We start from the raw sequence: 13097 nt of genomic DNA, 5'->3' as shown, positions 1-13097 counted from the left end.
CCATTCCTGGCTCCTCTAGTCTTTTGACATGCTCAAGATCATGTCCTGCAGTATCACCAGTGTCTCCAGGGATAAACAGCACACAGAATTAATCAGTTGGCTGGGTAAGCATCAAACTTCCAGTTCATCTAAAATTCAGCCCCTTCAGTAGAAGTGTACTTGTTTTGGACAACCAGGTTCATCCAATTGTTTTTTTCTTGGAAAGAACACCTTGCAGCTCTCAGGTCCTGGTACATGTAGTTTTCATTCTGTGCCACGAAGTTCAATCTTCACTTGGTGCAGTTCAAATGCTAAAGCACTGTTTTGTCTTGAGAGGCATCCTGAAGGCACATCTTCCCTCTTGAGCAGTCACTGCCCTGTTGCTGCTCCTTATGTCCTTATGCTGATCCTTTGTATTTGGTACCTTTGTCTTGGAAGTGATTTTCAGGGGAAATTTTCAGACTTTGGTCCTCAAGACCTCCTTAGTCATCTCTTTCACGATGAAAGATTTTGCCAAAATGTCAGTCTTACACTAGGGCAGCCTCATTCCCTTGCTGTGCTTATGGTTCTATGCACGTATGGCTCTCAGACCTGTGGTCAGAAACATATTTCATGGCACTACACATAGATACCACTGTTTCTATTCTGTAAAGCCTGGTCCTTATCTCCTTCAGATTACTGAGGACCTCCTCAGATTCTTTGCCATGTTTGCTCATTCCTCAGGTAACTGAGCTACTTCTTTTCCTGACGTGATGCTTGAAACCCACTTTGTGTGTCTTGGATGGGTGAAGTGTTGATAAAGCAGTAGGAGTCTCCCCTGACAGAGCTCTAATCACCATTCCTTTCAGCAAATGTTTTTATTCCTTATCTCACTTATTTTGTCTGAAGTCAATACAGCTTTTGAAGTAGCAATATCACACAAACAATTTTGATTCCCTACTATCATGGTCAGAGGAGCTTTGCACCCTAAAATCAAAGGTCAAATCAGATATTAAACCCATTTGTACAAGTCTGCCCTCCTTGTCCTTTTGCATGTGGGAGACAGAACAGCTACAAATAAAGGACTCCTCCTGCATACAAGATCACCCAGACAAAGTATAAGGAGAGACAGGATCCAAGAAAGGTCACAGGCACTGTTACAAAACCTCTCTGAGCTCACACTGCTGAGGTGAGCCCATGGCCACAATGAAATGTGCATATGGACAATCATTCAGGGACTCTATCACATGGCTACTCAGGCCACATCACACACGTAACAGTATTAACAAAGTACAGCAGCAACAGAAAAATCTGTCTGGAATGTCTTGTCTTGTTTGTCCTTGGTCTGGACTCTTGCTTGTAAATTACCTTTAAATTTGCTCAAAGGTTTTCCTGTTTTTAAGTAATAGACAAGACATTGTCTATCAAAGTCAAGTGTCTGGTTGGCAAGTGTATTTTAGCTTCCAATGTTATGTTGGCCTGGCAAAATTAACACAAAAATTTGGTAGCACAAGTCCAATAGTGAACTGCAATTCTGGAAGAGAAGAAATCACACTTAGGAAGCTCTTTCTCCACAGATTACAGAGGGTGCTTGGAACAGCTGCAGCTTCAGGCTGTCAAAGCCAGCAGATGTGAGACTCACACAGTGAGTCCAAACCACAAATAAAGCTTAAAAGAATGGAAATTTCCTCAGCATTGGCTGGCCCAATGCATGCCAGCCTACTGATCCAAAACTGTCAAAACTGCAGATACAGATGACTATACAAACCCCCCAAAATTACAGAGAACCAGGTGAACAAACCAGAAGTTAATTGTTTTATTTATTACCACTGAGCAATTCTCTGGTATGCTTATCCTGGCTTCTTTCAAAGTAAAGTGGGGCTTTTTGGGACACAATGGGAGTCAGAATATTTCTGATCATTCAGAAGCTCCAAAATAACTTTCCAAACATCAGTGTCAAATGTCAACAGGAAACAAAGACCACCTGAAGTATATTTATATGTGTAAGAGCTAAGAAACTCTAGAAATAGAAACTTAAGACATGTTTGAGCCCTTATCACCTCATTTATTAGTACACATATAAAGCAAATAGAAATGACATTTAATTGTCATTTATTGTGTGTTTGCACAGTGTTTAGATTGTGGTTTTTCTCAAGCTTCAAGGTGATGTACTGCAGGGATAAAGAAAAGTAACTTTAATTCACAAGGCAACTACTGGGCCATTGGTGTTTTTTTCTCCCACCTTCCTCTGAAGTACCACAGTACTTCCTCTGAAGGACAGATGACAACTAAACACAGCAAGGAACAAGGTGTCCTAGGGCTTCTAAAGGTAACAATCTCAAAGTGCTTGAGTGATGCCTGTAATTAATGCAATAGAGCTCAGCTTTTCAGATTGGGGAAGGGGGAATGTAAAACTCAGCATTGGTATTTCCCAATAAATGATGACAACAAATGAGAAAGGAAAAATAAAAATGGATTTCAGATCTTTTAGTTTTGATGGAGAGTTATTCCATTGTATTGTAAGTAAAAGCCTTTTTTTTAGCTGATTATAAAAATTCTACACATTGAGCAGCAATAAAATTTGTTTCAAGAGAACAAAGAACAGAGAGGTAACAAAGTATAAGCTGCTCTTACCTGCTTGCATATGCACAAATATTATCCACCAGTGGGAGATTCTTCAGAGCTGCTTCCACTTTGCCAAGAGAAACATACTCTCCTGCCTGCAGTTTTACAAGATCCTTTTTGCGATCTATCGAGGAAAAAAGGAATTAAGTGTTAATTACAGAATAGAAAACTCTGAAACATTGATTTTACAGTTTCTGAAATGCTTATTTAAATATCCAAACTGATTCATGTTTAGTGAATGTACCAGAAACCTTTAATGTTAGGTTTCTAGAATGTATTTTATCAGTCTGTCTGTCCCAACAAAATTAGGGATGTTACAATTCCATGCATTTTCTGCCTTCAGAACAGCATTTCCTATATGACAGCACCATCATGTGCATGGAAGACAAATAGGACTATGCAAAAGCCACTGTTAGCCAGGAGCACACATTTTGTGCTGTCTGGCCCAGAACCATAAGGCAGGATAAGCACCACTTGGTGGCATTATGTTATTTATTTCAGGCTAAATCCAAATTTAAAGAGAATTGTTCACCTTTTACTTTAAAAACAACACTAGGAACAAAAATTACACCCAAATTACTTGAGGTTATTGAACACAACAGTACAAAATTATACAATATAAGGCAGCTTACTTACTCAGTTAGCTTGCATTTAACTCCCTAATTGCTACCCAGTCTCACTAACTTAGGGACTCAATGTTAAGGCTGTTTCAAAGTGAACCAAGATTCAGCTTTTAAAGCACACAAACAAGTTTACATTAACATATCAGAACTTCCCTGGGATATACAGGAAGGCTTTAGATTGCATGACAAGATATGGAGGTTTTTTCATTACTGTATTTCACAGTCCTGAAAGATATGTGTGTATATGAATATCTATACATACACATGTCACTTGAATTTATTAACTCACCAATAATTTTTAGACAACCATCATGATGAAACTCCCCAATGTCTCCAGTATGGAGCCACCTCTGCCCATTTTCATCAACGGTGAAATCTTGTTTGGTTCGTGCTTCATTTTTGTAGTAGCCCACAGTCACATTCTGCCCTCCAATAAGGATCTCACCTCTAGGATATGGTTTATCAGTGTTGTAATATCCACCTAGAAGGATGGGGAGTTTTATTAAGTTTATGAGAATGAAAACATATTCCAAAGCAAAAATTTGTGCCATCCTTCTGGCAGTAGTAAGTAAGCTTTATCAGTCTCATACAGGCTCAAATAAAACCAAATAATTTTGCCTCATAGTTTAGAGAATAAAAAATCCATAAGGTTTTACATTAGTCCACAACACACTTGAGTATTATGTATTTCTACTCTACAGTACATAAAAGCCTGCAGTGAAAGGAAACACCCAAACGCATTTCAAAATTTATTACATGTATTTTATAATGTATCCATTAAGTCTCTATTCTACATGCCAATTTTAATGACTTTAAGAATATGATGAAGATTATTTTAAAATAATTTCTTAATGGACATTGAAGGTATCATGCATACTACCTAGTCAAAATGCCACTTGCATTGATAGCTTCTGTCTGGATATTTCCCTGTTTTGAAAATACTGAGGAATTTATTTTACATTTCTTCTCCCCAAGAGCAAACTTTTATAGGCAAAAGTAGCATTTAAAATGCAAATAGCTAAGAAATAGTCTATAATTACTGCTACAGAGCAAAGCCCAATAGAAAAACACAGTTCTTACAAATACGTTACAATTAAATCATAAGCAGGAATTCTCACCTTCTTCCCAGTTCATTAACTTGATTTCACAACAGACCAAAGGTGCTCCCACTCTTCCAGTAGTGTAGTCCCAAACTAGAATTTAAATGAGTGCATGTTCAGAAAAACAAAAAACCAAAGATGGCTAGAAAAAAAACAAACTTTTATTGCCATGCATCCTCAGTGAAAATTAACTGCTATTTATTTCTAAACTTGAATTCACAGAACCAAACCTCCAAGAAAACCCAACGGATTTATCAAGAGAACACAGATAAAATTCTTATCCCAGTAGGAGATGGCCGTATTGACAGATACCCTCAGTATCTAAAAGGCAACTGAAACCATTAGGTTCTGTCATATGAAATTAAAATCTGGTGCAGGAAGATTTTAATTCCTGACATCTCAATATACTCAACAAAATCTGACAATTATTATTAAATTGATGTGGTAAGTACAACAATGCCGAGATCCCGTTCACGCTAGAATGGGCGGCTCTACCACTCATTTTACACGTGGGTCACCTGCTTGAGCACAATGCATCCAAATCAGCACTGCCACTGTTTGATGCATTTTTGGGAACACCTGACTGCAGGATACCCTGATGCATTTTTGGGAACACCTGATTGTAGGATACCCTGATGACGTTGGTGGTACCAGCAAAGGAGCAGGCAGGCAGGGCTGAGCGCGGGTGCCTGTGCCCAAGGGCCTGCGGTGCCACCCACCTTCAGTGATGGTGCCAGCCCTGAGGACAACACTGCCACCCACCTTAGGTGATGGTGCCAGCCCTGATGGACACACTGCCACCCACCTTCAGTGATGGTGCCAGCCCCAGCAGACTCAGTGAGGCCGTAGCCCTGCCCCACAGGGCAGCAGAAGCAGATGTTCATGAAGCGCTGCGTGGCCGCCGAGAGCGGGGCGCCGCCGCACAGCAGCACGCGGATCTTCCCGCCCAGCAGCATCCGCACCTTGCGGAAGATAAGGCTGAAAGGGAAAAGGGCATCTTGGAGCTTCAAAACAAAGCAATAGAGAACCTAGTCTTGGATGTGAACTGAGTTTCCACTGTCTTCAAATATACACTTTTATGACTTCCAAGGAAAGCCTTGAAGGAGCACACTGAAGTTTTCAGAAATACAGGCACAGATTTCTAAGATGGTTTCCAGGTTCTAGTTTGAAGATGGGTTAAATGTTTGTGAACACAGATTTAATGAGGCAGTATAGCTGCACGATTTTCTCCTAAAAATACTTTAAGTTGTATAAATTTTGCAAATACATTATCTTTTACTCTCATGGAAACCCAGAGTTGGACTCAATGGTCCTGTGGGTTCTTTCCAATTTCAGGTATAGGCATACCATTGCTCCCTTCTGCAAAAATGTGTAGTCTGATTTTCTGTAGGAATAAACTTCTCATCTTACCCAAAAATGGTATAAATCAATAGATAAATGTAAATTTTCTATCAGTTTCAAGTTAAGGAACACTCAAATTGTATCAGTAAGTATTTAAATCCATCACACAAACTCCTGATTTGTTGTTTCAATTTACACTCAAGTACAGATTTGTTCATAAAATGAAGAAAAACACAAGAAAACCAAATATTGCTCCCGTGGTAAGACTTTGACTTTTTTAGTGCCATTACAAAGGAAGTTAACATTACCTGTCACAGAGTGGGGTAGTGTAACCTTTGGAAATCTGTTCCATTTTGTAGTTGTAGGCCAATATAAATAGATTCCTCTGGAAACTGGTCATTTCATTCACTTTATTCATGACATTTTTGTAAATTCGATCCATAATTTCCTAGTTACATAAAAAGATGAACTTTATCTCAAAGAAACAAATCCAGCAAAAAGAAAACACAAACTAGAAATTCATTGAGCTTCAGGTGACAACTCCACTCCCAGGTTCCCTCCTCTTCCCTTGCTAAGAGACAGCAAGATGTTCATGGAAAGGAGGAAAGCAAAATCTGGGCAGGAGCAGCAGTTAACCCCCAGCTGCCAACTCTATTCCACTCTTTCACTGTAACAAACTAGAAATTACTAATTAAAATGGGAATTGGATCTCTCTAGCTATCTTAACTTGGAAAGAGTTTGATATCATGATTGTTTATCTTCAACATACAAATAAGTACCAAAATTATTTTAAGGCAGCTTAACATCAAAGATGCTACCTTTTCTATTTAAATGGTAATGGTATTGATTTTGTTGCTAAAAATTGAATTATAAATTATATTTTAAAAAAGGTTTGAAAAAATCATTGATCCTTCAGTTACTTACCGGAACTGCTGCCATTAGAGTTGGCTTAAGTGTAGTAACATCCCCTTTGCTTCCTTTCTTTATTTTAGAAGACTAAAGTGAAGAACAAGTTTACTAGCAGACACATTCAAGATCTTTAACAGCAGAAACAAATTTTTTACTGTTTTTAAAGAAATATTACAAAGATACAAGTAATTTTTTTTTAATTTCTTTTTTACTTTACTGTAAGGACTTAGAACATACCTGGTCAGCCAGTGTCTGAGGGGAAGAGTAACCGATGCGGCACCCGTGAGACAGACACACAAGCTCAGCACTCAGCTCCAGAACATGGGCAAGGGGCAGGTACCCAATATAAATATCCTTTTCCCTGCAAAGAATTTATTTTAAAATATAGCTTTATGCTGCAGCTCCAGAGTCCTCAGATGCATCATTAAGCCAAATTCATGCAAAGTTTACTGCAGAAATCAGAAAGTAGAAAATGCCTTTGATCTTGAGAGCATATTCCAAATCACATGGGTTTTGTTTCAAAAGTTGCATACTACACACTGTAGGTTTAGGCATGAAAAAAGGGTGATGGTTACTCTGGTTACTCATCCCAAGACAATTAACCATGTGTTATGGTTGCAAAGGCAACTCATGGATGAGTGGATGAGATTAAAAATGGCTCCACACAGAAAGAAGCCACTGGATTTAAACATTAACCAAGGCAAGCACTGCTTAGGGAGGCTTTCAACCACTCTAGTGCAAGTGGCCTCACAGGTTTTTGTGTCCTGGCCTTGCCCACTTACCAAAGAGGAGAGAACAAAGAGCACATGAAGTAGTATCACGTCACTTAGTGCAGTGCTGGAAGATGCTCAGATGTCAGTGCACAGTACAGCCACAGCAATATAAAACAGTTCATATTTTACACAGTAATTAATCTAAAATTAAATGCAACTACATGACTTCTTTACTTGCTGGTCAGTAACAGTTGGTACCCACCCCAGATTTGGGATCCTCTCAGCCATTCCAGTTATCCCAGCAATTATGTTGCAATGGGAGATCATAACTCCTTTGGGAATTCCTGTGGATCCACTTGTGTACATGATCACTGCGATATCCGAGGGCACAGGCCTGGACGGCTGCTTGTTTCCTGCAAGTTGTTAAAAAATAGGATGTGTGGAGAGCCTCTCAGGCTGGGAGATCTGACACACTGACACATTTCAGCAGTGCTGCAATACAGCACCACAGGTCTCATGCTATTACATTTTGCTTTTGCTTAAAAAAGATTGTGGTCAAGCTTAAGTGCCTCCACAAAGAGCTGGAACTCTGCACTAGCTGAGCAATACTTTGACTGGTTGACCTTTTCCACCACAACAGTTTTCCTATTATTTTTCCCCGGCTCCTGCAGTGGAGAGAAAAACGGGCAGAGCTTTGTCTTGTCCAAAGCACCACTGAGCATCCCTGCCTAGGAAGGTTCACTGCCCTGCTTCCACCCCCTGTGCCTCACATGCTCCCTGGCAGGGAACAACACACTGCCTCATTTGCAACACCTGCAGCAAAGCACTGCTGAGGTCCCATCTCCATAAATATTTAAAGGAAGTTCAACAGCTTTAATTGGATTAAAGTGCTTTTTAAATACTTGTGCTGAGAGCAAAAAAATACAAAAACTACTGTGCTTACTCAGAGGAAACTGCATCCCACACAGTGCATGAGACACAGTGCACACACTGAATGAGAAGCAAGAAAGCAAAATTTAATAATTTTCCACTCACTGAATCCTGCCTATCCTGCACAATGAACAACACAGAGGAAAAGAAATATAAGCAATAGCTCATCTACTTAATATTAATTGGACATGCTTGACCATTAACAATTCATTACAGTATTTCACAGTTTATGAATGGTTAACTTGACAAAGATAATGTTTCTTTATTGTAGTGCAGAGTATGTGATATTTTAAATTTTAAATACCTTTTTACATAGCACATAGATTAAAAAATTTCAGGGAGCTAATGGATTACAGCCAAGATTTTTCTGCTGGCGTTGTATTAAACTGCTTTGGTAGTACATGAAACTGGTATATCAAATAGGGAAATGCATCTTCCAAAGAAATTGAGAGGTCATGATGTTTGGAGCAAATCTGCCATTCCCCTGAACGTCAAAATCAGATGGACTGACCACCCCCCACTCCTAAAATACAATCCAACATTCCTGAGCCTGCAGTAGTTAAGAGATTCTGAAAACTCAAAAGAAAGCAATTACTGAATATATTGAAATTCCTTAAAATATCAGGATAGGCAGCCCTTCAGAGCCAAGAATAAAAATTTCTTAATATTACAATTAAAATAAGTACTAAAATTCTGAATTAGAGTTCTAAAAATATTACATAGACCAGAAATGGATTTCAATGAATTTACACAGAATTATGCTTTCATAAATGTAATAAGTGACCAAGTTCTATCAGATTCAAATGACTATTTTACATTTTGCTATCTGTGAATTTTACAAAACTTAATGGTAACAAATTACTGATTTCTTTTGTTATAAAATACACAATGATTTTCCTTCTGTGCCCTGAATAACCTGGTTTTAATGTGTCTGATCATAAGAATGCTTTTTAAGTTTCTATCCTGAATTAATTGCTTATTCTAAAAACCACCCTTCAACCTGTGACACTTGATTGTGGAGTCAAGTTTTTACTCTGTTGAAAAACAAAAAACAAACTTACACTCCAAAATCCAACCACCCACAATGAAAATAAAAAAAAACAAAAAGAAAAAAACCAAAACAAAAACCCACACGGATTTTATTTAAAAGAAAAGGACATAAGGAAAGATTAAATCTGCAGAATTTTGGAATCTGCAGTTTCTTCAAGTTTACTCAACAGGGTCAAACTAGGGCACCAAAAGAGATGGTCTGCAGAGGAAGAACCTACCAGTGTCTGCCTTGGCCCCCATGGCTTGCACAGATGCCATGGTGTGAACAATGACCCCCTTGGGGAACTCTGACCACGTTGTGGGTTTGCCATCCACTGTAATTATGTGTCGCAGGAGTGGAACTTGAGAAACAATTTCCTGTGAAAATGAAAAATAGGTTCAGAAATTAAAAATTATTTTATGTCAAAAAGTAAAAAAAAAAAAAACCAAAAAAACCAAAAACCTCCTGCTATCTGCTGTATACTTTTTAAAAAGCATTAATGTAAAACATCTCAGAATTTTAAAGGATAAACTTGCCAAGCTCAAATAGCTGCAAAGCTCAAAGCTTTCCAATTTTAAGTCCAAAAACTTCTCCAAACATTTGCTGATTTGTATTTTATTTCATGAGAACCCCACAAATAAGACTGCAGTGATTTGTAGACATTATTGACTTTCCCTTCCCATAGAACACAGAAAAATTGTTGATACTGAGCTCACAATAATTCTTAGGCTGCTCCTTGGTTACTATGATATTTAAAATAAGCAACAGCTAGCAAAAATATTGAAAATTACTAGCTAAGCATTTCAAGAAAAACAGGAGTTCAAAGACATTAATCAGTGTTCTCATGGAAGAAGAGATCATCACCTATAGCAGAGCAAATACATTCTCTCACTGCAAGCTGAAATAAATGTGCATGGCATAGATACTGTCATTGTAGTAACTTCTTTTTAAAGTTTGGGAAATTCTCATTCAAATTTCCACAGCAGCACAGTTTCTCATTAAAAAAATTTCCTTAACTGAAAGGTCCAGTTTCCCCAAAACACACAGTGATGAAACTCATGCAGATTAGTTGTTCCAATTGGGTATTCCATCAGGGTCAGTAAGTCAAAAAAGTTCTTTCACTGTGCTAATGTTTAGTGAGCTTTTTCTCCCCCTGCATGGAAAAACAGCTCTAACTCTTTAAACACCCATCTTTAGATGTAAAAACCATTCTCTGCTGGGAAAACATCTGATAATAAGCCAGGAGCATGATCACAGTTAGCTCTTGATACATTTTTCTGCTCTTCCCATTGTTACATTTATAGGCACTAAATCCACCCAGAAACCACGGCAGTTTCTTGTAAAGGTGTTTTTCCAGGCACCACTCCAGCTCTGCAATACTGCAAATTGCTCATTCTCCAGTCACTGAGCTGCCTAAAACCCACTAAAAGCAAACTACCACTTTCTGTACATGAACAGAGATACATAAATCTTCTTCCAAAAGTGTCTGCCTTATGGAAAGGCAATAAATCATTGCTCTGTACAATGGAACCAGACCATTTAACAATAGTGAACAGACACACTGCAAAGAGATAGTCAAGGAACAGCTTTCTGACCTTCAATTTTGTTTGCATCAGCTCTTTACTAGTAATGATGGTGGTCACCTCTGTTTCATTGAGCCCGTGAACTATGGCTGGGCCTCCCAGCGTGGCGTACAGAGTAACAACTGAAACACAAAACAGGGCAAATGGTCAGTCCCTGGGTTACATTTTCAAGTGTAGTTTACAAAAAAGAACTGAGATTAATCTACTCCAACTTAGGCAACACAGTAAAAATATTTGTCAACTCAAAGATGGGACAGTTTTACATTTAAAAAGCCTCTTAACATCTGAATTTAAATACAGTGTGATCTTCAGTTACTCCCAGAAGGAATAATGAACAACCATTCTCTATGCGACTGTTTACTCTTTTCCAAGGTCTAATTAGAGGTCCCAAAACCACATCACCTTATGAAATTCTCTGAATCTACTCTCATACTGTCACTGCTTTTACCATTTGAAAAATAGGCAAACCTTCTCAGTTTAATAATCACTGTGTTATATTCCTCTTGCACACAGGAAAGAAACAGCTTTCATCCATGTGACTCCTCCTTCCAGAATTCACATCCTCTGTTACTAACCTTTTACAATTGACTGCTAATAACAAATTATTACAGCATGGCAATATGTGTCATCAGCAGAGAATTCTCACACAGAAACAAATCTGTGACTAGCTTGTTCTGCCATCTATTTAAAATAATGTAATAAAGGTTTACTCATCACAGTCATTAGACCTTGAATTGACATCATGATAATCATACCGAATAGCAAGAAAGAAAATATTTACAAAATTGACTATAAGAAAAATTGTTTCCTGTTTGTAAGGTCAGCTCATTAGTGAGCAGGTTACAAAATGATTAAATGTTATTTTAAAGGTGATAATATGAAATTTCCTGGAATTTTCAATGGAATTGAATGACAAGAGACCAAAAGAGACCAAGGAAGAAAAAGGCAGCTAAAAATTGGAGAGAAGTATTGCAGAAAAAAAAAATCTATTTTCCAAGCACAACTCTAAACAAGGACATCTCATAAAAGCTCTGAGGTCAATCAACACAATCCATAATTATAGTATTCTTGATGGGAGTTTTGTCACATCAGGTATCTGAATATCTTCTGCTTTTTGGTCTGTATATAGCTAAATATTTAAATAACATAACTATGAAAATAAGAGCCCACTGTACATTAGGACTGTAATCACTGCAGCAAAGATTAAAAATGAAATAAAGTTCTGTTGTATTCTAAGGTTTTTGTTTTAATATTTCAAATCCAAGGAGTTACTAACCCAAAACAACTCAAAAGCAGTCTTCCACAGAAAAGTAAATAGTTGACCTCTACTTATTTTTTTCTTGTTAAAACAGCCCATCATAGTTCAGAACTGTTGCAGGGCAAATGCACATGCACTGTGTTTTCTTTAATTTGGTGGGAGCAAAGTCCAGAAGAGTGCCTCTCCTCGTTCCCACGAGCTCTCTCTCCTTACTGCAGTGACCCCTGCTATGTAAACATGTAGCAGAAATTCAGCTGCCCCGAGCCAAGGAGCAGAAGTGAGCTGACAACAGCGCCCAGAAGGCAGAGCAGCATCTGGGGAACAACCACGGGGTATTTAATTACTCATCTGCAAATAAGTACATTAAGACACTCAGAGCCATAGGACAGAGCCAACGGGAAAGAGAGACCACTTATATGATGGTGCACTGATGTCATGGACAGAGCAAACTGAGCAATGACTCAAATCTGAAATTCTCCCTTCTGCACACTGGCACCTAAAGCTTTTTCAGGCAAATCTGAAAGTTTTGATAGTTTTCTCTCTCCTCATTCTCTTGAAAATGTACTGAGAAGGGATTATTTTGTATTCACCTTTATACATGCAACAGTGCAAGTGTATCTTTGTTATCTGACCAAAGACTTGAAAAAAGAAAATCCCTAACAACACTCAATTTGCCAGCTTGTGGAAAAAGACAAAATTTTACCCTAAAGAAACAGACTTTTTACAATTTATTTCAAGGTAACTGGAATGTTAAACCAAGTACTTCAGCACCCATCATACATCAAGAATAAAAAGCAAAATGCACCTTTAAAAACTTCAGCCAAATTTACTTCTGACAAAACCACTTCTGCTCAAGCATGATTGAAAAATGAAACCTCTCTTATTCCACCATTTGGCTATGCACTTTTGTGTTTTATCTGCCTACTCTAGTGAAGAGCTGTTCACACACATGAAGAGGTACTCAGGAAGAAAATCTGTTTTCATGCTAGTACTACTTCTTCTGTCTCTGATATAGCAATCCCACTCC

The 13097-nt window shown here is 38.1% G+C and overlaps 1 protein-coding gene across 8 annotated transcripts in view; it reads right to left on the bottom strand.

Moving 5' to 3' along the window:
* Window positions 1-13097, bottom strand: part of ACSL3 (acyl-CoA synthetase long chain family member 3) — a 50557-nt gene that overhangs the window by 9028 nt on the left and 28432 nt on the right. For all 8 annotated transcript variants that reach the window (XR_011680764.1, XM_071437483.1, XM_071437482.1 and 5 more), the window contains 10 exons: window positions 10825-10934; window positions 9468-9606; window positions 7532-7682; window positions 6794-6917; window positions 6572-6643; window positions 5956-6095; window positions 5112-5284; window positions 4325-4399; window positions 3496-3687; window positions 2593-2707 (listed from right to left, as the gene is read on the bottom strand). Coding sequence is in view for 7 of the 8 variants with exons in the window: in XM_071437483.1 (XP_071293584.1) it covers window positions 2593-2707; window positions 3496-3687; window positions 4325-4399; window positions 5112-5284; window positions 5956-6095; window positions 6572-6643; window positions 6794-6917; window positions 7532-7682; window positions 9468-9606; window positions 10825-10934 (1291 nt within the window). In the remaining variant the exon portion in view is untranslated. The remainder of the gene's footprint in view (window positions 1-2592; window positions 2708-3495; window positions 3688-4324; window positions 4400-5111; window positions 5285-5955; window positions 6096-6571; window positions 6644-6793; window positions 6918-7531; window positions 7683-9467; window positions 9607-10824; window positions 10935-13097) is intronic.

Source organism: Agelaius tricolor, unplaced genomic scaffold (assembly GCF_023055355.1).
Source record: "Agelaius tricolor isolate 1412-34295 unplaced genomic scaffold, bAgeTri1.0.p SCAF_12, whole genome shotgun sequence".
NCBI lineage: Eukaryota > Metazoa > Chordata > Aves > Passeriformes > Icteridae > Agelaius > Agelaius tricolor.
Note: the sequence above shows the minus strand (reverse complement) of the source record. Positions and strands in the feature narration are given on the sequence as shown.